Below are 25,270 nucleotides of genomic sequence, written 5' to 3'. Positions count from 1 at the left end.
AAAATGAACAAAACAAATCTCGAAAACATTTAACAGTATTCAGACCAAACTTGGGACTGTGTTATGACAACTATGACCCGAGAATACCTGCACAGTTTTGGCACAGTGCCACCTAGTGGTCAGGAGAAATGAAAAATTTACATTTTTGCTTAGTACTTGACAGTTTGGGCAAAAATGACCAGCTGACCACACATTATCCCTTACATATCATACAAAAAACAGATAAAATCTGAAAACTCACCATTGGTATTCCAATCTCATTGGTTTCGATGTACATATCAGGACAAATGACAGAGCGTGCAGCGAAATCCACTCGCTTTCCCATCATGTGCTTCCGGAACAAGCCCTCTTTCTTCTCCAAGAGCTGAGGGACACATGCAGAAGAAACACACATTATTGCCCACCTTTAGATTTCATGCTGGATTCTGGGCTGTCCTTCACAGATAGCCTTGAGCGGGAACACTAGGAGCGGTCACACACTGACCTGGCGGACGCCTGGGAACTTCTCAGTCATGAGCTTGTCCATGTCGCTGTCGAACACGATGTTGACGTGACTCTGCAAGCGGATCCAGGAGCTGTAGAGCTTGTCTGTGAGAGTCACCCCGGGAATACCCACTAAGAAGGACTGATCGATCTCGCTGCTCTCTGTGGCTTCATCACCCTGAACAAAACACACACATTCGTTGTCATTTGATTCAAATGATTCAAGTTCGTATTATGAGTTTTTAAAGCCAGACATGTAATTTGTTGAGGTCACTTTGTAGATTAAGACTACACGCCTGCGCACACATATAGTCAAACGCTCACACCTATAGACTGAACACGTGATACGCATGTTCACGCCGTCAGCGTTCTCACAGGTTCACGTTTTTGAAGTTTACGTGGAGATGAGAACATTTTTCACAATTTTCAACGCTTGCACATTGGAACCAGTTTCAAGGTTTGGGTTCTCGGGCACCGAACACTGCTGTCGTGTAAATGAACGGCCAGAACACATTAAAAGTTTCTGTTTTCAGTGGAAACCGTGTCGTGTTAGCGGCCCCTAAGTTAATAACTAATGATCTTTACAACGGAAGATCAATCAAAACTAACTTTAGCTGGACAATAACTTTATTCTAGAGCTGCTGTAAAGACAAAATCTCTGTTACTGTAATTTCCTATTATCACTGTAAAGCTGCTGAAACAAAGGTTAAAAGCGCTGTATAAATGAAGGTGACTTGACTTGACTGATAATACAAACACGCGTGGCAAACTGATGGTTGGTTGCCCATTATATGCTTTTCAATTGCCAATACTGATGTAGTGACATAAAAATACACACACAACCACTGAGATGAAATCAAAATATTTCCTCAAAATTCACTGAAAATTACTTAAAATAAATTTAAATGATTTATGAAGCATTTCTTCAAAATTCACATGATGTTCAGAATTTTACCGTTGATCGAAGAACATTATTGATCATCACATGATGGGCATTTTGGCATAATTGTGTGTGTATCTGACCGTTCAAGCACAATACGCCACTAAAGGGAGCAAAATTCAAGATTGTATGCTGTCTGAGAGAGGAGTCTTTCTGTGCGGCACTTCTGCTGTGTGTGTGTGTGTCAGTCAGCGCGAGCAACACATTGAGAACTTTTTCATGGCTTACTGTGCTTAAAGTCCCCCTGTGGTCAATCATTTTATACCTTCAAACTCATCTTTGATCACCAAAATGACATTTAAAAACGTTAACCTTGAAAAACAATCATTCATGCCTTAAAATAGCTTGAATGTAACTCGACACCCTTGCCTCATTTAGTATGCACGGTTCTATGAATATGCAAATGAGCCCCGCCTCCACTCACTCACAGCAGCTCAGCTGTAAGCCAACATGGTTTGTCTTAAAGCATATGAAAAACACCACATAGACACATAAACAACATTAAACGCTGGATTTTCCCCACAGGGGGGATTTAATAACTCCAACATCAAGCACATCCCACTTTATATTCTCATCCATGCATGTTTCTTTTTGTAAAAATGGAAATTTGCCCAAATATCTGCTTTCAAGAAGTTAGGTACGTTGTTTATGAACATCAAATGCAAGTGCGATGCGTCATAAAAAAGACTATATTAAATTCCACAGCAGGAATGCTTGATGAAAATGACCACATACATAAAGAAAGATTCATGCTAATCACTAAATTGCTACAATTCACAGTGAAACCCATAAATGAAGTGCATTAATCACTTGTTAACATAAGGTCTTCTCACCTCATTCATCTCTGCGCTGGTTTTCTCAGCAGCGATTAGTGCGAGCAATTTCTGAATGGTGTAATTATCCTTGATCACGTACTGCAGGTTGACAGTCTGTCCGTTGGTGAACATCTGGTCTCCCAATCGATTAACAGGCCTGAACCTATCAAATGCCACACACACACACACACACACACACACACAGCCATGTTTATGTGATTTGTGAGGACAATCCATAGGCGTAATGGTTTTTATACTGTACAAACTGTATATTCTATCCCCTTACACTGCCCCTATCCCTAAACCTACCCATCACAGGAAACATTCTGCATTTTTACATTTTAAAAAAAACACTGCTTAGTATGTTTTTAAAGCCATTTGAAAAATGAGGACCCCCAAAATGTCCTCATAAATCACGTATTTCCCCGAGTGTCCTCATTTGCAGGTGTGTTATCATAAAAATGTCCTCAGTTGTCATGAAAACAAGTACACACACACACACACACACACACACACACACACACACACACAATCAGCCAGCTAAAGATCTCCCTGTAAGAAGAAGAAACTATATGATCATCTTATACAGGACATAAACTGACTTGCATGGAGGAACCACCAGCACATCCAGGAAGAAAGCATCCGGATTGAAGTCCGTCCCCGAGTCGCTCATGCTAAACCCTGATAGCAGATGCTTCAGGAAGAAACCTGGAGAAGGCGGAATGATCCATCTCAGAAAACCTGCTTTATTTACATCACGAATCCTAGAAGGAAAACTCAGCCAGTCTTACCGTCGTTCTCCCAGAGTTTGAAGATATGCTCTCTCGCCACACTGGGAGTCAGGAACCCACGCTTGGTCAGCTGGTGATCCTCTGGAAGCGAACGCAAACACACACACACTGAATCACGTCTACACACAAGATCTCTGAGAGGATTACTGTACTGTACTGGTCTGGGTCACATTTCCCATTCCAAAATACTTCCATACTTTCCCAGACTTCCCTATTGATATTTCAGATCCTATTGGATATCACTGGGCTGGATGCGAAATAAAAAAATAAAAAGGCCTACAGATTTTCTTTACCCAAATAGAAAAACGTAGAAAGTACAGAGATATATATCACATATCGCCATTTAACCAAAAAATACAGAGATATGAATTGGTGGCCATATGGCCTAGCCCTACCTTACACCTGTGAGTTTAGCAAAGGGCTTTTAAAATAATTGTATTATAGTTAGCTACTCCCAAAAAACTGGTCACTAAATGACCACAAACCGCCAGCTTAAAACGCCATAAAAAACAAGGGAAAAACAAATATATTCCCATACTTTCTCCCATACTAATCCAGACCTGGAAATTGCTAGCATCTGATCCACACTGCATGATGTTCTGATGGCTGAGTGCATACGAATACGATCTGAACTCACCGGCCTGTAGTGAGATTGATGAGATGATGAGTTTGCTGTTGTGTTCTTGACGCACGGACACTCTGATACTGAAAGACACACACACACACACACACTTTCTCACAGCAGCTCTCACACAAAGCGTAGAGGGTATGCTTCACTTAAAAATAAGAGAAAACAGGAAAAAGTTGAGCTCCTCACTTGCAATTCGGACATTTCCTTGAGGACATGTGTGTTCTCCAGAAACTGTGGATGAGACTTATCTTCTTCTCACACACATGTCTGATCTGAAGGAGGAACAGATGTATGAGATGCAGTTGCACAGAGACAAGACTAGAGATGAGGAGAGTTTGGGACTCACAGGAGCAGTGTGATGCTTGTCTGGCCTGGCTTTCAGGATGGGGTTAATAAACGCATCCAGTGTTTCCTGCATTTCTCCTGGGGTCGGCTGAGCGTTGACCTCCAGCAACTGACAGAGGGAGACAAAAGCACAACATGTGAGCACTTGGGTCTCATAAATAGGGTTGGGTATCGTTTCACTTGTAATTTTATGCTTATCGATTCTTAATTTCAATTCCAATAAAGTAAAAAAACAACAACAACCTTAGATATCATTCACATTTAGTCTTATAGCAAAACATTTAATTGTATCTGAATATCATGAGCACAACTCTACAGGCTAAAGAACACTTACACGAGGAGCGTCTGCCTGTGGTTTAGAAACACCACAGAAGAACACCTAGCCTGACTGATATACACACACACACTGATCCAGTATACTGATACACACACACACACACACACACACTGATCCAGTATACTGATACACACACACACACACACACTGATCCAGTATACTGATACACACACACACACACTGATCCAGTATACTGATACACACACACACTCACTGATCCAGTATACTGATACACACACACACACACACACACTGATCCAGTATACTGATACACACACACACACACTGATCCAGTATACTGATACACACTCCTGAAGCACTGAAAACAGTGTGTGAGTCGTCTCGCACTTGAATGGTTTAAAGTCATATTGAAATGCTCACAAAGGAATCGATAAGAGGAATCAAAATTTTAATTTTATAACAAGTATCTGATTCCTGACCTCCAGTATCTGATTCCTGACCTCCAGTATATGATTCTGACCTCCAGTATATGATTCCTGACCTCCAGTATCTGATTCCTGACCTCCAGTATATGATTCTGACCTCCAGTATATGATTCCTGACCTCCAGTATCTGATTCCTGACCTCCAGTATATGATTCTGACCTCCAGTATATGATTCCTGACCTCCAGTATCTGATTCCTGACCTCCAGTATCTGATTCCTGACCTCCAGTATCTGATTCCTGACCTCCAGTATCTGATTCCTGACCTCCAGTATCTGATTCCTGACCTCCAGTATCTGATTCCTGACCTCCAGTATCTGATTCCTGACTTCCAGTGTCTGATTCCTGACCTCCAGTGTCTGATTCCTGACCTCCAGTATCTGATTCCTGACCTCCAGTATCTGATTCCTGACCTCCAGTATCTGATTCCTGACCTCCAGTATCTGATTCCTGACCTCCAGTATCTGATTCCTGACCTCCAGTATCTGATTCCTGACCTCCAGTATCTGATTCCTGACCTCCAGTATCTGATTCCTGACCTCCAGTATCTGATTCCTGACCTCCAGTATCTGATTCCTGACCTCCAGTATATGATTCCAGAATTGGAATTCATTTTCGATTCCCAGCCCTAGTCCTGAATGAGCTGACGAGGAGAGCTTTGAGCGTGTCTGACCTGATTGAGCACTTGCTCGAGCTCGTACGCCTCGTTCAGCGCTCCCACGTCCAGCAGCTTCAGCTGTCCCAGCAGCAGGTGCAGAGCCGACCGCGGACACAGGATGAGGTGGCACTGCAGGCACGAGCCCCGGATGAGCATGAACAGATTCTGTGAAGAGAGGGAGGTTAGGGCTGGAGGATACACTTTAGACATTCTGCCAACTACATGTCAACTCACTCTCAGTAGAGTATTAGACGGCCGTGAGGTTAGGGTTGGAGTAAGTTGGCACACACACACTGTCGATCAAAAGTTTGGGATTTTTAAAAGAAGTCTCTTCTGCTTACCAAGGATGCATTTAAAAACACATATAAGTGAATATCTAGTAAAGTGTCATTTATTCCTGCGCTTTATATTTCAGATACAAACTTTCTAGTCATCAAAAAATCCTGAAAAAAACCTGTACATTTCAACATTGATAATAATCATAAATGTTTCTGATCATCAGATCATCATATTATACTGATTTGTGAAGGATCATGTGACACTGAAGACTGGAGTAATGATGCTGGAGATTCAGCTTTGATCACAGGAATAAATGACACTTTACTAGATATTCACATAGAAAACTGATGATTTACATTACAATAATATTTCACAATATTACTGTTATTTTTGTATTTTGAATCAAATAAATGCAGCTTTGGTGAGCAGAAGAGACTTCTTTTAAAAACATTAAAAATCTTTCCGACCCCAAACGTTTATATGGCAGTGTAGGTCTAAAGTTAACCACTGAAATAAAGCGTTACCCAAAACTATTAAATCAGACAGGATCATGATCTCATCACAATTCAATTGTTTTGTTTTTAAAGGGACAGTTCACCCAAAAATCTTAATTCTGTCATTATTTACTCTCCCTCGTGTCGTTCATCTCATCAGACTTTGACTAATCTTTGAAACACAAATGAAGATCTTTTAATCAAATCTCAGAGATTTCTGTCCCTCCACTGAAAGTCTGTTCACCCAAAATGTTCATAAAACGATTGTAAAATAAATCCACATTATGAATCGAGCGGCTTCCTCAGACTTCTGAAGAGACTCGATCACTTTATATGATGAACAGAATTCATTTAGGCTTTTATTCACATAGAAACATTTTAATTAAATCATCATATAAAGTGAACGAGCTCCTTCAGAAGTCTGATTTTCTAAATATTAAGTTTTCAACCCGCGTCCTCTGCTCTCGTGAACATGCGTTGGAGAATAATATTTTGTAAATAAACTGGTAAATAGTTTTTTTTCGCAAACAGAGCACCCGTGTTGCCTAAAACTGAGGTAACTGAGTCACATTGATCACTTTAATGTAGGGGTGTAACAATCATGTCACAGTATATCGCAATACAAAAATACAGCAATATGTGTTGTGTGTAGTTCACCCAAAATAAAAATTTGTGTGTGTGAAAAAAGTTTTCAGAGTTTTAGTGTCAGCACTACATTAAACTACTGTATATAATGTTGAATATAATGTATAATAATGCGCTGGGGGAATATGTGTGTGTCCTGATAATGCCAGATGTCTGATGTTACCAGTAAAAGTGTCCGACATTATTTTAAATATATCTAGTCAGTGAAAGAGTTCAAGCATATTCATCTACAATAATTCAGTGTTTTCATCTTCAGAATCATGAATATTGTTATTCTGGCGTCTCGACTGTCCTGTGCTTTGGGTTTCAGCACCAAGTCCAAGAATATTCATTTACACACACAATTTAGCATTTTAATCAACAGTTAATTTTTTGTTAACTTTTTATCATATGTCTTGGAGTATCGCAATAATATCGTATCGTGAGTTCAGTATCGTGATATGTATCGAATCGTGACACGAGGGAATCATTACACCCCTACTTTAATGACGTCTTTCCTACCTTTCTGAGCCTTGAAAGAGGTAGTTGCGTAGACTATCAATGGAGGGATAGAAATCTCTCAGAGTCAGATTTCATCTTCATTCAAGGGTTTGGAACGACATGAGGGCGAGTAATAAATGGCAGAATCATCATATTTGTGTGCCCTGTCTAACCCGTGAGAGCAGAGCTTACGGTGAAGAAGAGCGGGTTGTAGACGGGCAGCGGCAGCTCCACGAGGCCCAGGTGTCCCGGACAGCTGTCGTAGTCCTGCATGCAGGTGGAGCAGATCTCCTTGCTGTCAGCGGGACCCAGGGCCAGATCGTACAGTCCGTTCGGGGCCGCGTTGCCCACGCCGTCCAGCAGCTCCGGGTTCGTGACCGTCTTCACACTCAGCCTCCTGAGACACACACACACACACACACACACAGGAGGGTCAGCTCAAGCTCCCTTCATCTCTTTAGAGCTTTATACAACTCAGATCTGTACATGTTCAAATTAACTAGATTAATGCATGCTGTATAAGTATAGTATATTATATAAATACAGTAGTCAACATTTAAAGTGGATTAAAACCTTTCATCAAAGTTATACATGAATTTTGAACAAAACCCGTTCTTGTGTTAGGACAACTTTGATGACCTTCAAATGTTGACTACTGTAGTATAAGTATATTCTTAGTTCATGTTAACTAATATATCAACAAACGAGCCCTTATTAGAAAAGTGTCACCATTTCAGTGCAAAAACTGTGTAAAGTTATTGAGTAGTGGACCACTTTCAGGAATTACTGAGCTTCTTGATTGTGTTACTGCTTATATTTGACTCAAACGTAACTTAATGTTTTAAAACAGCATTTAGCGTGACAGCATATTGATCATGTTGTCACAAAGCTCCACATGTGTTGTTAAATGACGTTTGGAGTCTTTAGTTTACAGTAACATGCAACTAATCTCCGGCTAGCTGAGCAAGTTAGTTGTGCAAGTCATTACCTTAATTCCTTAGCGTCGTACAAGCCAAACGACATGCCCTCTAATCGCCTCCATGGTGTTTCTTTTGAAAACTGCATTTTCTTAATAAACTATGTACATTAGAATAGAAATCTCTCTGTATTCCCCATGTGCGTCAGGTAGAGCAGTAACATGTGGGAGCGCGTGCTGGACGCATGGACGAAACCAAAGAACACGGAGGGGTAAATTAGACTGAAACATGAACAAAAGCGACAGAAGCAGAGACGTTGACCTAAGGAGCAGTGGTAAATATTAATTATTTGCTAGTTAAACACCTGCATATTAATATTCTACGGGGGTGTATGACGAATAGTTTTTATTATTATTATTGTTGTTTGGTCAGATGGTATATCCCGGCCGTAGAAAACATATGATTGGTAGAATTTAAATTAGTTTGAAACTTTCAGAATATTTTTTTAACTCTTCGCTGTTTATTTTAATTCAAGGTTATTAAACTTTCATTATCAAGACGTACATTATTTTCCACACCGCAATTTAAGTAGAAGTTTAACGATCACGTCACATGATATCTGTTACTTTTCTCAGCGCTGATCAGGATGGACCAATGACAGCCCGAGATCTCTTCAGCGCTTCCTGGTGTTTTAAAGGAAGCGTTAAAGCGGACGGTTTTCGATCGCGCACTCGGTGTCATGGCGTCCTCCTGTTCGCGAGCTCTCAGGCATCATGCTTGTAAGAGTAGCAGAATATTGCGCATCCATCTGCAGAATTCATGGCCTAATAGGTAAGATGAATGCACAAGAACAGGCTTACTTGCGCCTTTTTATTAAATGACATTTTTGTCATTTCCATGCATTTAAAGAAATGACTGGTTGTCTCTAGGTCATTTCAAGGGGCTGTATGTGTCAGCTCACGTCGGCATATGATTAATAACTTTCCAAGTTTGACCAGAATATGAAATGTTTTATCAGAATGAAATAGCTCATTATGGGGTTTGATTACAGGAGTTTTGCTCTGAATTCTGCTGCAGACCAACAACCTGCCGTTTCTTCACTAGGTTTGACAACTCATTTCTGTTATTCAGTAGGATAATTCATGTGCTTTTTTAAATTAAGCTGCATTCTAATCAGAAATAAAAAATGTATTATATTTTTTTCAGAAGAAATAGTCATTCCAAAGAAGAAAACATGGTATGTACTGTTCTGATCAACACATGAAAGATCACTAACTCATTCATTCACACTGTCAATTAATTTGATTAATTATTTAATTTACTTATTTGATCGGATGCACAATACAGGTCTGATATTGGACCAGCTTCTACTGGCATCCCTCAGGGCTCAATTTTAGGACCTTTACTTTTTAACTCTTTAGTCTTTATTTATTCCTGCTTGGCCAACTTTTATGAACTCTTGGTATTAAGTATCACTTTTATGCCGTTGACACGCAGATATTATTTTTTACTATATTATTTTTTAATACACCAATTTAATATTGTTGAATTACTATTTTGTATTTTCTTGCATTTTTACCTTTGCGCTTTGAGAAGCTCCTTTAAAGGCGTGATAGAAATAAAGTTTGTTATTATTATTATCAGGAGTAAAGAGGCTGTCTTACAGGCACTGGCATCCACCGTGAACAGGGTATGTTAATCAGACAACTCCAACAATCATGTTATAAACCTATTTGTCATCTAATATCATGTAAACAAAGTTACTGTGTGTGTGTGTGTCGTCTAGGATCCTACAGCATCAGATTACAGATTCCAGGATGATCCATATCTTGCTCCAAAAACATCATTAGACTTTGTGAGTAGCTCATAAATATTGAACTGGCTGTCAAACCATTAGAGAAGTTCACAATCGGCATATAAATCAAAACTGGCTAACGTTACTGAATGAAATGTTGAACTTTGAGGTGTTGATGAACTCAATCTACTCCGTCTGTGTTTTGATCCCATCCGGACAGAGACTTTGAGAAAAACATAATTTATCAGCTTTTTGCGCCAAATGTTGCTATTTATGAAACTTACCCACATTCTAGTGTTGATAAAAAAAAAGAATGCTAGAATAAAATGTTTTAAAAAATGTTCTTTCTTTTCACATATTGCATGTTCAGATATTAATACAACCAAATATTCTGTGGCCGATGAAATTTTTGTGAAAATGGTCAAAAACGCTGTTGGTGGCTGACAAATGTTGTTTTTTAACGCTGGCAGGGAAAGAGTTAATGTATATGCTGCATGTATAAGTTGTGAACATAGATGCACGTTACATGAAAACCCACACTGACCTCTTTATTTCTCCTACACAGAAATTATTCTCCTTGTCCCAGGAGTCAGGCAGAAACGCTGCCAAATATTTTATCAACAAATACCCAAATTACTTCCAGAAAGACTACGCACACCCTCATATTCCCGTGAGTGTCCAGTGCTTGTGTCCGATGGTTTGCTTTGCTCATGCGTGTGTGTGAATGTTGTGAAGCATCTGCTGTGTTCTGTTGGAAGTGTCTGATGCCGGAGACTCTGGAGGCTCAGATAGAGGAGGCGTCTGAAGCTGCGCTCACAGAGAGAGTTCAGCTGAGGAAGGTCAAAGCCGCTGTAGATCTGTACGACCAGCTGCTGCAGGCCGGTGAGTGTGTGTGTGTCTGTGTGTGTGTGTGTCTGTGTCTGTGTCTGTGGTGTCTGAGTCTGTGGTGTCTGAGTCTGTGGTGTCTGAGACGGTGGTGTCTGAGTCTGTGGTGTCTGAGTCGGTGGTGTCTGAGTCGGTGGTGTCTGAGACGGTGGTGTCTGAGACGGTGGTGTCTGAGATGGTGGTGTCTGAGTCGGTGGTGTCTGAGACGGTGGTGTCTGAGACGGTGGTGTCTGAGTCGGTGGTGTCTGAGATGGTGGTGTCTGAGATGGTGGTGTCTGAGTCGGTGGTGTCTGAGACGGTGGTGTCTGAGACGGTGGTGTCTGAGTCGGTGGTGTCTGAGTCGGTGGTGTCTGAGTCGGTGGTGTCTGAGACGGTGGTGTCTGAGTCGGTGGTGTCTGAGACGGTGGTGTCTGAGTCTGTGGTGTCTGAGTCGGTGGTGTCTGAGACGGTGGTGTCTGAGACGGTGGTGTCTGAGTCGGTGGTGTCTGAGTCGGTGGTGTCTGAGACGGTGGTGTCTGAGACGGTGGTGTCTGAGACGGTGGTGTCTGAGACGGTGGTGTCTGAGACGGTGGTGTCTGAGTCGGTGGTGTCTGAGTCGGTGGTGTCTGAGTCTGTGGTGTCTGAGACTGTGGTGTCTGAGTCGGTGGTGTCTGAGTCTGTGGTGTCTGAGTCTGTGGTGTCTGAGTCTGTGGTGTCTGAGTCTGTGGTGTCTGAGTCTGTGGTGTCTGAGTCTGTGGTGTCTGAGTCTGTGGTGTCTGAGTCTGTGGTGTCTGAGTCTGTGGTGTCTGAGTCTGTGGTGTCTGAGTCTGTGGTGTCTGAGTCTGTGGTGTGTGAGTGACCTGTGGTGTGTGAGTGACCTGTGGTGTGTGAGTGACCGTGACCTGTGGTGTGTGAGTGACCTGTGGTGTGTGAGTGACTGTGTCTGAACGATTAATCGCAACAAAACCGCACGCAATTAGCGATTATCTTATGCGCAGCTTGTCAGTGGAGTGCGGCTGATTGGTAGTAAATACTGCCCCATCTGAACGCCAGAGGGCGCTCTCACGCAAACACGCTAAATATGCCCCGCCGCAGAAGTACAATAATGCGCATCATTCCAGGAAATCCCTATCGGTGTAGCTGAATAAACAGAAGATTGAAACGCTTTGATTAAACATAACTAATAAACACACGACTGCCTTATTCTGTATCAGAAGCACATCATCTCACAGAAGGAGGAGCTCAACTGTCGTTATGAAGTGAGTTTGGAGTAAATGCATGTTATTAAATGTTGTCTGTTGTTGGACAAGAGGTTCATAAATGCTTCACATGTTTTGGAAAGATGTTTGACGGGTGTTGTTTTTTCAAATGCACGTTATAAGTGACTCAAACTCACAGTGCTTTCAGATGGAGCAGCGTTTACAGAGCCGTACATCAATGACAAACTGCGCATAAAAAATAATTGCAGCCTTTGCGATTTTAAAATCACGATAAGCCATCTCGATTTAAGTGCGATTACATGGAAAGTGCGATTAATCGTTCAGCCCTATCTGAGACTGTGTCTGAGTCTGTGTCTGCGTCTGAGTCTGCGTCTGAGTCTGCGTCTGAGTCTGCGTCTGAGTCTGCGTCTGAGTCTGCGTCTGAGTCTGCGTCTGAGTCTGCACGTCTGAGTCTGCGCGTCTGAGTCTGCGTGTCTGCGTGTCTGAGTCTGCGTGTCTGAGTCTGCGTGTCTGCGTCTGCGTGTCTGAGTCTGCGTGTCTGAGTCTGCGTGTCTGCGTCTGCGTCTGAGTCTGCGTCTGAGTCTGCGTCTGAGTCTGCGTCTGAGTCTGCGTCTGAGTCTGCGTCTGAGTCTGCGTCTGAGTCTGCGTCTGAGTCTGCACGTCTGAGTCTGCGCGTCTGAGTCTGCGTGTCTGAGTCTGCGTGTCTGAGTCTGCGTGTCTGCGTCTGCGTGTCTGAGTCTGCGTGTCTGAGTCTGCGTGTCTGCGTCTGAGTCTGAGTCTGTGTCTGAGTCTGCGTCTGAGTCTGCGTCTGCGTCTGCGTCTGCGTCTGCGTCTGAGTCTGCGTCTGAGTCTGCGTCTGCGAGAGTGTGTGTGACTGACTGATGATGAGTGTGTGCTCTGTGCAGGGACATCAGTGTCTTTGGATGTGACGAATGAGCTGTTAGAGCTGATCTGCTTCTATGGAGACCGTGATCCTGCACAAGAGAACGTCCCCGAACAGAGGACTGAAGAGACGGTAAGGCCTCTCACACCATAAAACACTGTTTAAGATGCTCTGTGTCTTTAGCAGCACTATTCCTGCACGCGTGGTGTAGTGGAGGGGTCCTATTCTGCTGTGTGTTTAGTGTGTGATGTTGCTGTTTGAGCATGAACAAGCTCTGAGTTCTTCTCTATATCAGTGTCAGTGTTTCTGAACTCCTGAAACATTGTAGTCTTGAGTTTCTTCCAGGAACGTACACGTCACAATATTCCTCATTAAACCTTATCCTTCCCTTGCGGGTCAAAATGACCCGAAGCCTAAAATTATACTTTTTTTTTTCTTTCTTTTTGTCCAGAAATCTTATTTTATTTCATTTCAGTCATATTTTTTTCTTTTTTTTTTTATGCAAATTTAATAAATAAATAATCATTTAAGGCAAGCACATTCCTCTCATTCTTTCAAATTCAAAATAACTCACAATTTCATGCATAAACTTTTTAATTCAGCTCAAAATATCTTACATTGGGAGTCTTCGCCGACCTCTTGTGGAAAATAAATAATATAACATGATATTTCATGACTCTTGCCACTAGATGGCCTTATAGCTCTATATGGAGCAACTGAGCTGTTCCTCTGGGTCATAAAGTCAGTTCCACTTCAGTATGCATTCAGATACACATGTAGACATTATAAAATATTTTATTGGTTTAGCATTTTTATTTTGAATTTTGACCTTAAGGGGCTCAAGTTAACCCGCGAGGGAAGGATTTGTTACTTTTTAAAGTTTCAACCACAACTCTTCGAATCAATAAAACCAGTGAGCCTTCTGAGACCTTGTGTAATGGTTATTATTCTCCACATGTCCATCAACTCCTCTTACCCATGGAAGCCCCAGGAGGACGTCCAGGATGAACCGCAGACTAAAAGAGGAAGAGGACCCAGAGCCTCAGACTTACTGAAGGCCCCCTGGAAGTGAGTGATCACGTTTATCTGATAAAGCCTGGTGTGTACACTACTGGTCTAAAGTGTGGAATGAAGATCTTTTTTATATTTTTGAAATTCGGCTCTTCTGCTCACCAAGGCTGCGTTTATTTGATTGAAAATGCAGTTAAAACATTAATATTGTGAAATATTATTCCAATGTAAAACATCAGCATCATTACTCCAGTCTTCAGTGTCACATGATCCTTCAGAAATCATTCTAATATGATGATTTGATACTCAAGAAATATTTATGATTATTATCAATGTTGAAAACCAATGTTCTTATTTTGTGGAAACCGTGAGACACTACCATTAAAAAGATTGGGTAAATAATATTTTAATAAAAACAAAATTCATACTTTTATTCAGCAAGGATGCATCAAATTGATCAAAAGTGACAGTAAAGACATTTATAATATTACAAAAGATCATGTGACACTGAAGTCATGAGTAATGACGGTGAAAAGTATAAAAATACTTCACAAAGTCGAGATGATCCCCGGTCGTGTCATAAGAGGCCACTTTGTCAAGTCAAGTCAAGTCAAGTATATTTGTATAGCGCTTTTCACAATACAGATTGTATCAAAGCAGCTTCACAGTATTAAATTAAAATAATACAACAAGGTTTGTTTCTAGTGGAATTTATTGATAAAATCAAATTAGATATCCCCAGAATATCCCCAACTGAGCAAGCCAAAGGCAACAGTGGCAAGGAACCGAAAAACTCCATCAAATGACCTAATAGTGTCCTAAAACTCCATCAGGTGACCCAATGGAGAAAAAAAAACCTTGGGAGAACCCAGGCTCAGTCGGGGGCCAGTTCTCCTCTGGCGTTTATTAACTAGAGGCCGGATTGTAATTTGAACTGTAAGATTAAAAATATTATATGAATGCCTGGCTGAAGAGATGCGACTTTAATCTAGTTTTAAACTGGGAGAGCGAGTCTGAGCAACGAACACTATCAGGAAGGCTATTCCAGAGTTTTGGAGCTAAATGTGAAAATGCTCTCCCTCCTTTGGTGGATCTGGATATCCTAGGTATGACCAAAAGCCTTGAATTTAGTGATCTTAAAGAGCGCGATGGATTATAGGGCGATAGAAGATCCGTTAAATAGACTGGAGCTAAGCCGTTTAGGGCTTTATAAGTCAGTAGCAATACCTTGTAATTAATACGGAACTTTATAGGTAACCAATGCAGTGATGATAAAATCGGTGTTATATGATCATATTTTCTTGATCTAGTAAGAACTCTAGCGGCTGCATTCTGGACTAACTGTAGCTTGTTAATTGAGGATGCAGGACAACCGGCTAATAAAGCATTACAGTAATCTAGTCTCGAGGTCATGAATGCATGAACTAACTTTTCTGCATCAGAAACTGATAGCATATTACGTAGCTTAGCAATGTTTCTAAGGTGGAAAAAGGCGGTTTTTGTAACATATGAAATATGATTTTTGAAAGACAGGTTGCAATCGAGTATAACACCCAGGTCTTTTACTGTAGAGGATAAAGTAACAGGACATCCTACTATATTAAAGTTGTATTGCGAAAGGTTTTGTGGGCGGTTTTTTGAACCGATAAGTAGTACCTCTGTTTTGTCTGGATTTAATAAAAGAAAATTACGCGTCATCCAATCTTTTATATCTTTAACACACTCTGTCAATTTGGATAATTTAGCGTTTTCATCTGGCCGTGATGAAATATATATTTGAGTGTCATCAGCATAACAATGGAAACTAATTCCATATTTCCTTATAATATTTCCAAGTGGCATCATATATACTGAGAATAATAGAGGGCCTAACACAGATCCCTGCGGCACTCCATAGTTTACTGGAGTTATGATCGATTTTTCTCCATTAAAATAGACAAAATGGTAGCGGTCAGATAAGTATGATCTAAACCAGCTTAATGCTTGTCCTTGAACACCGGTATAGTTTTGTAGTCGATCTAAGAGTATTGTGTGATCTATAGTATCGAACGCAGCACTAAGATCAAGTAAAACTAGTATTGAGATACAGCCTTGGTCAGAAGCTAAAAGTAAATCATTTGTGATTTTAACGAGCGCAGTTTCAGTGCTATGGTGCGGCCTGAAACCAGACTGAAACTTCTCATAGATATCATTTTCTTGCAAGAAAGAACACAATTGAGCGGACACCACTTTTTCTTTGTCTGTTTGTTCCCACAGAGAGGATAATAATGCTGAGCGAATCTTTGCGCATCTGTCAGAGCCGAACACGCGCTCATACAGCGCTCTGATCCGAGGCATGGTGAAGGTAACGCGTGCGGGAACTTCTGCTCACGCATTTCTCTGAGGAATGCACCATATATCCGCCGCCATATCACTATCAGCACATATATGTTCATTTTCCATGTTATCGGCCCGATAAGAAAATGTGGCCGATATATTAAAGCCGATAAATGTATTTCCTTCAGCTGAGACACTCCAGATACACACTGTTCAACATGATGGGTTTGAATTGCTTGAAATATGATTGGAATCACTTCAAAAAAGGAAAATACAGTTCAAGTCTGTAATATAAGCTACATAAAATTATAATGAGATGATTATAATTGTGTGTTTGGGTTATGGCTTTTAATGGTGGCTTTTGTTTTTGCAATCAGGCTCTGAAAAATTATATACAAATTTGGATTTAGATTTATCGGCCAATATATCGGTTATCGGCTTTCATATATAAAGAATTATCGGTTTTCAGCCAAAATGTTCATATCGGTGCATCCCTAGTTTGATGGCAGAAGATGACTGTATGTGTGCTTGATTTGACAGTATGGCGCGTACTCGAAGGCGTTCAGCACCTACACGGACCTGCTGAACCACCGGCTCACGGGTGAGGGCCTGCTGTACGCTTCAGATGCTTGGTCAGTAACTAGGATTTCGTTTTTTAAAGGATATTGCGTTTGTGTTTTGTTCCTGTAGCTGATGTGCACATCTTCAACGCCCTGATCGCAGCGGCCCCAGAAGTGCAAGAGAAATACAATGAGAAATGGGAGCTGATAGTGGTACGTGACTTCTGCTTTTGTTGCAAAGCCACTTTCTTTTTTTTTGTGTTATTTGTACAAACTTTGCTGCCGTACCATGAGTCCAGCAGGCGTAATGATATGATCAGCACCTGAAAATAGGTCTAATAGGTTAGACAAACTTAGTCCCGGTCACGTTGGAAGTTACCGAGCTGGGGACTATTTTCAGGCGCTGCGTCATATCATTACGCCTGCTGCACTCATGGTACGGCAGAAAAGTTTCTTGATTATTACGCAGGAATGAGAGTATAGTTCCTAGCCATATCAGCCTAGAAAATCGCAACTTTTCATTTTCCGTCGGTCTTAGTACACGATGTAACTACAGAAGAGTCAAGTTTGAAATAGGAAAAATATCAAAACTCTTTGGTCATTTTTTTGAGAGAGATGCTAATGGTCCTGTCCGATTCAATGATCTATGCTAAGCTATGCTAAAAGTGGTACCGCCAGACCCGGAGTTCGGCTGAATGGATTCGAAAATGGTAAAACTCAACTGTTTAACTCTGGGGGAGCTGTAAAATGAGCCTATTTCCAAAAAAAGTGGAGTATGCCTTTAATCTTTCCATATAAAGCCGCTCCTACAGCGCCTCCTGCTGGACCTCTTTTAAACAGCCTTGCAAACCTGTATTAATACCAGTGTGATTTCTTCTACAATATTCACTCATGACAGTAAAATAGGGCGTTCTAAGCCAATCTACTGCAGTATCTCCTCTCTCACTCAGTACAAAATGTGTTTAACACCCAGTCATGCTTGAAGAAATAATAAATACCGTCATATACCGTGAAGCCGATATCATTTTGAAAAATACTGTTATGTAAATTTTTGATCACACCGTCCAGCACTAGCCCATCAGCAAAGCCAGCTTGTGCATCAGTGTGTGTGTGTGTGTTTTGCAGGATCTTCTGAAGCAGATGGCGGAGCAGAAGGTCAAGCCGAACCTCCTGACGTTTAACGCCGTCCTGAAGGCTTTGAGACGCTGTGGCGCTTTGGGAAAATCTCAGGCTTTTCCTGTGATCAGCGAGATGAAGGCTCTCAACATCGGTCCGATGAGTGATACTCGTTTATTCATACTTTACAGCAATGAAGTGGTGTATGCTTATTTATTTTGGTGTGTAATTGATTCTTTTTCTTCTGATTTCAGACCCCAGTCTAGCCTCTTACAGTCACGTGCTCAGCATATTTTATAAAATAGGTCATTTGATGTCTTACAATAACAATTCTCTCAATTCTCTATATAAAAATATGCATACATGTACATAGGAACACATGATCATTTATTTCCCATCATGCTTTGCTCTGCAGGTGCCCCAGTTCAGGGCCAAAAAGACATTCTGCAGGAAGTGATGTACGAGGTGTCGGGGAAGAGCTTCACCCCTCAGGACCCTGATGATGGTATCTGCTTATCACAGTGGGGTTTGCTGAGCAGGGCCTGTCCTAATACACACACTGGTGCTCTTTGCGCTTGAACACTTGTCTGTTTACATGATGTATTTCCTGTATTTGGCCCAAGTGTTCGAGTGGGCGTGAAGACTGCAAGTGTCCCACATAAATGCAAGTAAAGGTTTTACAGAGCCTTATTTACACATTTTTATTTTCAGTACGTCACACTTTAAAATAAACTTCTAAATGTCTGTTCAGTAACAGATGATAAAATTGTATTGTGCAGCTTCTCATTAAGTGATTAAAAAGTTGCAAATGTTATTCAAAATACAGTAGTAGAGTAGCAGAGTAGACCAATCACAACAGACTGGGCTATCTGACCAATCAGAGCAGAGTAGACTCTCGGAAAGGCGGGGTTTAGAGAGACCGAATCCTTTATCAAACTGTTTCAGACTGTGAGAATAGAGCTGATGCTGCAGTGGATGTGATGAGAAGATTAAAGTGTTCAGTGTACTGCGCTTTGGCATTTATCAGACATGTGATTTAGTCTTGCACACTTACTTCCTGTCACGTGAATGCGCTTTCACTTGGCCAACACTGCAAGTGTGTGTATGAGGACTGACCCTAAGCACTAAAGTCTGCATGTACTGAAGCTCCTGCAGAACTCCTGAATCACAGCTGTAATGCTCTTGTTTTCCAGCACAGTTCTTCATCACTGCCATGAGAATCGTAAGTGCGCTGAAACATGACGGGCTTTATGGGAAACGCCACATAGTTATGAAGCGTGACCCTGTGTGTGATCTCTGTCTGCAGTGTCTGGACACCAAGGACATCGAGCAGGCGTACAGGGTCCACGAGCTGCTGGGAGTCGGAGAGAACTGGAGACTTATGGGAAATGATTCAAAGCAGAACATCTACTAGTGAGTATATAACTCATTAATTCAGAGCTTTCCCTGTCAGTTCCTCCATCAAAGCCTCGTCTTCATCTGCGTTAAACTCAGTCCAGCTTATTCCTGCGCGAGTTATGACTCCGCTACGCTGTAAACAATCAGTGAGAGGCTTGCTCTGTGGGCGCAATAATAGAAAGTTAAAAGTTTAAACTGGGTATAATGATGACATTGTTCCACTCGCCCTTCAACCATTGAGCATTAAAAGGACATTTAAAGTGTAAAGCATCAACAAGGTGCTTCAGCAGATCATGAAGAACCCCAGAGCACCAGTCTTTCCACAGCAATAACGGGCCGGGTAAACATCACTACTGTAATATAGGCTATATGTGTGTTATATGTTGCCTTAAGCAGAAATGTTCATTAACTTCAGCATTACGTGATACTATTTCAAAGTGTTTTGACTGATAATAAATAGTGAAAACAATCCGGGAAAGAGACGTGAGAATTTGAGGAGAAAAAACTAGAGATTCTAACATGTGTTCTTGTGAATTATTAATGGGATATATCCAGTGGTGTAGTGGTAAAAAAAGAGGTGGGTAAACTATAAATTCTGGTGGACCACGATGTGGTCACCCAGTAAGGTGGGCCACTGCCTACCGGTGTATGTGTATCCTGATGACATCGCTATATCATTTGATGGTATCACTGGTTGTTCCCTCAAGGGTATCACTGGTTGTTCCCTCATCATAGGTCACACAATCACTATTCAATTCATACATTAATCTAAGTTCTTGTTAAAGAGACTCAAGAAGGAATAATATGGTTGAAATCTATAAAGTTAATTGACAAAACAGAAAGAACAAAAATATTTAAGAGAGATCGAGAGGGAGGCTTATATCCAGGGCCTCCAATGCAATGCACTTGTGCATAATGATTAGGGATTTGGGATTATTTTCATAGTTGATTAATCTGTTGAATATTTCCTTGATTAATTGATTAGTTGTTTGGTCTATCAGAAAAATGTGGATCAGTGTTTCCCTGTAGAGGGAAAAGTCTTTAACCTGGTGCAGGCTTGATTCCCTCTGAATCTCTTGTACAGTTGGGTTTTGACATGCTCCCTACATTAAACCAGCTGCCTGTAATGAATAAAAAAAATCACTTTTTTTTTCATCGTTTTAATGATTTCCTGTTGCGGCTGCGATCAAGTTTCATTCTCGCGCAGCTTGTTTAGTAACTTCACGAGCGTGTGTTTTCTGCTACGTGTGTGCGCCGTTCTCTTTGTTCCATGTGTGTGTGTCGGCGAGCTGCGCTCTCTGCTCCGTGTTTGCGCGCTGCGCGTTCTGCTCTGTAGTTAACGGCCCAAATGCTCGTATCATGTACCGATCGGCGATCACACACTGGAAAAGCAAAGTCCACTCAAATAACGTGAAATTTAGAGGTGGATAAACGCACTTTGGAGGTGGGCAAACGCTATTTCCAAATTTTGGGAGGTGCGTAAACGGCGTTTACGTGCGTTTAGCCTCCACTACATCCCTGGATATATCATAAATTAAATCTGGAGAACAGACCACAGATGTGCAGGATATGTTGTCATTTTTTTGTATTTATTAGGGGCTCAAGCATGAAATGCTGAAACCCTATTGTAAATGTAATTGTAAGGATTCGTAAAACGCATCGTGCAGGCCAAACCGTAAGGCCTAGAGACGTGAAACCTGGCCAGATGGTAGGCCTCAATTTGGGGACACCCTATCAGAGTATGACCCCGATTGGCCCATAGGTGGCGCTACAGCAACCAAAAGTACAAAATCGCTCATAACTCTTGGACCGTTTGTCCCAGACTCAAGTGTCTTACACCACTGTGACCCCTGGCTCAAGGCGGACAACATTTCTGCTATGTTGAATTTTGTCCAAAACCTACTTTTGTGAAATACTCCCTGGTTTTTCGCCCAATCGGAACCAGACCAGTCTAGGACAATTCTCTGGACTCTCTAGATCGAAAAAAAGAACTTTGGCATTTGGGTGGCTGTAACAGGGTCATTTAGAAAAGGGGCGTGACATAATACACTCAAAAGCCTATAAATCCTAAAGGAAAACTCAGAACTTCACAAAAATTGGTGAGCATATGTGACATAACAAAGTAAACAATCATGCAACATTTTATGGAGATCGGACCATAGGTGGCGCTATAACTGTCAAAAAGCTTTGAAAACCATATATTTTCTATGGTAAATTGCCTGTATTGGCTGTAAATGGACTTTTCCATCTATTATTTCAGTGGTTAAAAGCTTGTAAAATAAAACAATGTCTTAAATGCTTATGTGCTTAAAGGCCTTAAATACTTGAACCCCGATAAATGCTGCTTGCAGCTTTAATTTTCTTGACGTCTGAAAATAAATCATGAAGGAAAACTGACAGCTCATCCAGTCAGACTGACGGATCAGCTTTATTTGAAGGGCAACTTTATGATTTGAAATGATTCGTGTCAGTCTTTTTGAATGGAAGTTCCCCAAACCGGAAGTGCCTCCCATAATTCAAGCGCGGTCAGCTGGTCAGGAATAAGGCAGTGTGGCGTCTGACCTGCTCGTGTGTGTGTGTGTGTGTTCCAGCGCGCGCTTCTTCAGTCTGCTGTGTCTGATGGAGCAGGTGGACGTGGTGATGAAGTGGTACAGAGATCTGATTCCCTCGGTGAGTAACACACACTCATGCACTGCTTCATGTGAGCGCACACAGGATGTGACATCATTGTGATCTGGTTGCAGGTGTACTACCCCAGTTCTAACGTCATGACGGATCTACTCCGAGCGCTGGACACCGACAGCAGATTAGATCTCATCCCGCAGATATGGAAAGGTGATTGATTGACAGATTGATGTATCATGGGCCGAGCACTGAAGTGATGTCACCTACTGTAATGCTGCTGCTTGAGCCTATGGCAGCCCATAGATCCGCTTGTGGGAAAGCTGTGAAATTTGGCACATAGATAGAGGACCGTCTGAACATTAACCACAGCCAATTTGGAGTCTCTAACTCAACCCCTCTAGCGCCACCACCTGTCCAAATTTGCACTCATTTATGCTAATAACCTTTGAACCATCATTTTCCGTCATTAAAGTTTTCCTGCCATTTGGGAATTTTTTCACGAATTCGATTTTTACAAAATTGAACCAGATCATCTTCAGACCATTGTGACAAAAAGTTATGGAATTCAAGTTTATTCATCAAACTGTTCTTGAATATCACATGAACGAATGTGATGAAGAGCACGCCAAAGCTATATCTCCACAACGCTTTAGTGTGTTCTGACCAAACATGGTGTGTGTTATGACAACCATGACTTGAGAATACCTGCACAATTTTGGCACAGTGCCACCTAGTGGTCAGGAGAAATGAAAAATGGGCATTTTTGCTTAACTTCTGAATGGTTTGGCCAAAAATCATCATAAATCAACAGTTGACAGACAGTGGTCGGAGGAGAACACCTGAAAAACGCTAATAATGTGTTGTTGCACAGATATCAAAGCGTTGGGCCACGGGAACAGACAGAAGCTGGTGGAAGATCTGCTGGCACTGATGGCCAGAGAAACACACAGTCAGCAGGTACAACCGCATCACTAGTTCAGTTCAATTCACATTTATTTATTTGTATAGCGCTTTTCACAATATGCAACGTTTCAAAGCAGCTTTACAGAAAGTGCATGAGTCCATATTACAGTTTACACTGATCTGTTATCAGTCTTAGTTATGCATTTCAGAAATGTACATATACAAATCACAGTTAGCTAAAAAAAATTTAAACAATTCAATAATGTGTGCAAGAAAATGCATTTAAACAGTGTAATAATTTAAGGCAGTGTAATAATGAATACATGTTTGTTAACAAATGAGAAAAATGTAGCATTGGTGTCAGATGATCTGCATTGGTTGATAAGTCTGTCTTCTGCTTTTGTTGTTAAAATTCCATGCATTGTCATTGGAAACCAGTCAGTGTCAGTCTGCACGTGTGTGTGTGTGTGTGTGTGTGTGTGTGTGTGTGTGTGTGTGTGTGTGTGTGTGTGTGTGTGTGTGTGTGTGTGTGTGTGTGTTCAGGTGCAGGACTCATTGGCCGACTGTGCGCTGGACATTAAGAGCATGTACAGCACCGGTGACCGAGGGAAGGTCCTGATGAGCTGGACGGCCGGTTCTCTCAGTAACGTCATCTCTGTTCTGCTCGCGGCTCACAGGACATCGGCCGCCTGGTAACGTCTCCTATGGGACTCTGTGATGTCAAAAATTGAGTTTTAAACGCCCCTCAGATCTGTTCATTTCACTTCTCTTCATGCAGGGAGACACTGAAACTCTTCAAAACCCACAATAGAGTTCCCAGGTAAGAGCCCGCTCATTTTTCCCATGACTTTTCCAGGCATTTGTGATTTTGCTTCACAAGCATCAAGATTTTTATAACGTGCCAATATGAATCACTAATGTTTACTAGACGTTAATGTACCAGTGTTTGTCCCGTGCACTGTAACTGAAAGGCTTTATTTCAAGTCCTGATGTGTTCAAACCAATCAGAACCTCCCGTCTCTCTCTTCAGTCCAACACGGAAGAGACTTAACCTGCAGTTCATCCACTGGCCACTAGAGACCGGCTGCAGAAGAGAGTCAATCCCATAAACCCCCATGTTAAAATGCCCAACTTTACAGCAGAAATAAACATGTTTACCGCCTGGAGCTTAAAGTGGTTTTGGTCTATAAAGCTAATTTTGCCCTTCATGAAAACTGTGAGGGGGTGAATATTTTTAATAACTCTTCCGTTTAAATTATATTAAGCCTTAAAGTTTTGCATAATTAAGGGCGTGGGCACTTGAGTGATAGGTTGATTGCTCTGATGTCACTACTAGCCGTTTGTCTGTTAGCGTCATGTCACCTCAGCTAATCCGCTTCGCTGCACATTTTCGATCATCAGGCTCCGAACTTTGGGCTTCAAAACATTCACGCACACTACTATGTTTTTACAGTCTATGGTTCAGACTAACGTGTGTGTGTGTGTGTGTGTGTGTGTGTGTCAGTGCGGATCTGCTGAACCGGTTCCTGACGTGTGTGAAGGAGAGCGGTGATGTGGATCAGGCCGTGGAGCTGGTGAAGATCTCCGCTGGCTTCTGTCTGCCCGACACACACACACTCATCCAGAGGATCCAGCAGGAGTTCCAGCTCTCAGAGCAGCACAAGTACGTCTTAAGCTGCGTAGACGCTTTAGATGAATTAGAACATTCAAGAATGTGATTGTACTCTGGTCCTCTTGCAGGAGCATCTTGTCTGATCTGGAGATTCAGACCTTTAACAGCGATTAAATCTCGGGGTGGTGTGGATGATCACAGCGGCTGAGTATCTGTTGAAATGTTTGGCACATGCAAAATTGTAACTTGAGATAAATCAATAAAGAAAATCAATAGTTTAAAATCTTTAGCTCTTTTCTTCGCTGGGGTTTTGAGTCTGGATTCTGGCTCTGAATGTATGACCTTGTGTTTTGGTCCAAACTAATCTCCAATAGTACTGATCAAACACAGGATTGCAGTTCATTGGAATTATGAAATTTCATATATAATCGACTTTATTGAAATGTTACGTAGTCCTGCTATTTTAATGTCGGTGCCAATGGGTGTGATGGAATAGGGGTAATAAGAGCATTACTTTCATACGGTGTGCAGGTGAAACCTCACAGTTACAATAACTTGATGAAAAATAGCCTTTTGGCTAATTCTGGCTTTTTTAACCATGTTTGTTCATGTGTTTTATGAAATTGCACTGTCCCCTTTTAAATAAACCAATAAATCAAATAAATCAAAAACTTAGGACATTAAAGAGACCTTTCTACTGAGTCTGGA

General features: G+C 41.5%; 2 protein-coding genes across 3 annotated transcripts in view; one reads left to right on the top strand and one right to left on the bottom strand.

Moving 5' to 3' along the window:
• Window positions 1–8,469, bottom strand: part of polr1a (RNA polymerase I subunit A) — a 39,003-nt gene extending 30,534 nt beyond the window's left edge. The window contains exons 1-11 of the mRNA XM_084429466.1: window positions 8,331–8,469; window positions 7,535–7,739; window positions 5,460–5,609; window positions 4,007–4,114; window positions 3,847–3,932; window positions 3,667–3,734; window positions 3,030–3,110; window positions 2,841–2,946; window positions 2,257–2,401; window positions 485–661; window positions 242–364 (exon numbers count right to left, since the gene is read on the bottom strand). Coding sequence (XP_084285592.1) covers window positions 242–364; window positions 485–661; window positions 2,257–2,401; window positions 2,841–2,946; window positions 3,030–3,110; window positions 3,667–3,734; window positions 3,847–3,932; window positions 4,007–4,114; window positions 5,460–5,609; window positions 7,535–7,739; window positions 8,331–8,407 — 1,326 coding nt within the window. The 5' untranslated portion in view covers window positions 8,408–8,469. The remainder of the gene's footprint in view (window positions 1–241; window positions 365–484; window positions 662–2,256; window positions 2,402–2,840; window positions 2,947–3,029; window positions 3,111–3,666; window positions 3,735–3,846; window positions 3,933–4,006; window positions 4,115–5,459; window positions 5,610–7,534; window positions 7,740–8,330) is intronic.
• Window positions 8,352–24,845, top strand: LOC311303153 (small ribosomal subunit protein mS39-like). 2 transcript variants are annotated; one of them, XM_084429467.1, is made up of 25 exons: window positions 8,352–8,593; window positions 8,895–9,090; window positions 9,311–9,363; window positions 9,466–9,496; window positions 9,904–9,949; window positions 10,046–10,114; window positions 10,620–10,724; window positions 10,813–10,936; window positions 13,044–13,153; window positions 14,007–14,089; window positions 16,289–16,376; window positions 16,889–16,949; window positions 17,039–17,121; window positions 18,034–18,178; window positions 18,279–18,329; window positions 18,440–18,529; window positions 19,218–19,246; window positions 19,331–19,437; window positions 22,014–22,092; window positions 22,167–22,257; window positions 22,919–23,004; window positions 23,494–23,642; window positions 23,729–23,770; window positions 24,455–24,613; window positions 24,691–24,845. In XM_084429467.1, the coding sequence occupies exons 2-25, from the start codon at window positions 8,999–9,001 to the stop codon at window positions 24,734–24,736; spliced, it is 2,019 nt and encodes a 672-aa protein (XP_084285593.1). In that variant the 5' UTR covers window positions 8,352–8,593; window positions 8,895–8,998; the 3' UTR covers window positions 24,737–24,845. The 2 variants fall into 2 exon arrangements, with proteins under 2 accessions (XP_084285593.1, XP_084285594.1); XM_084429468.1 differs by having other exon boundaries at window positions 8,583–8,794.
• The last annotated feature ends 425 nt before the right edge of the window (window positions 24,846–25,270 follow it).

Source organism: Rutilus rutilus, assembly GCF_951802725.1.
Source record: "Rutilus rutilus genome assembly, chromosome: 14".
NCBI lineage: Eukaryota > Metazoa > Chordata > Actinopteri > Cypriniformes > Leuciscidae > Rutilus > Rutilus rutilus.
This window is presented reverse-complemented; position numbering and strand designations above follow the sequence as displayed.

Coding starts and splice junctions, on each gene's coding strand:
- LOC311303153 (XM_084429467.1), top strand. CDS start 8,999: ATGGCGTCCTCCTGTTCGCGAGCTCTCAGGCATCATGCTTGTAAGAGT. Junction 22,258..22,918: donor CATCCCGCAGATATGGAAAG/GTGATTGATTGA, acceptor GTTGTTGCACAG/ATATCAAAGCGTTGGGCCAC. Junction 23,771..24,454: donor ACCCACAATAGAGTTCCCAG/GTAAGAGCCCGC, acceptor TGTGTGTGTCAG/TGCGGATCTGCTGAACCGGT.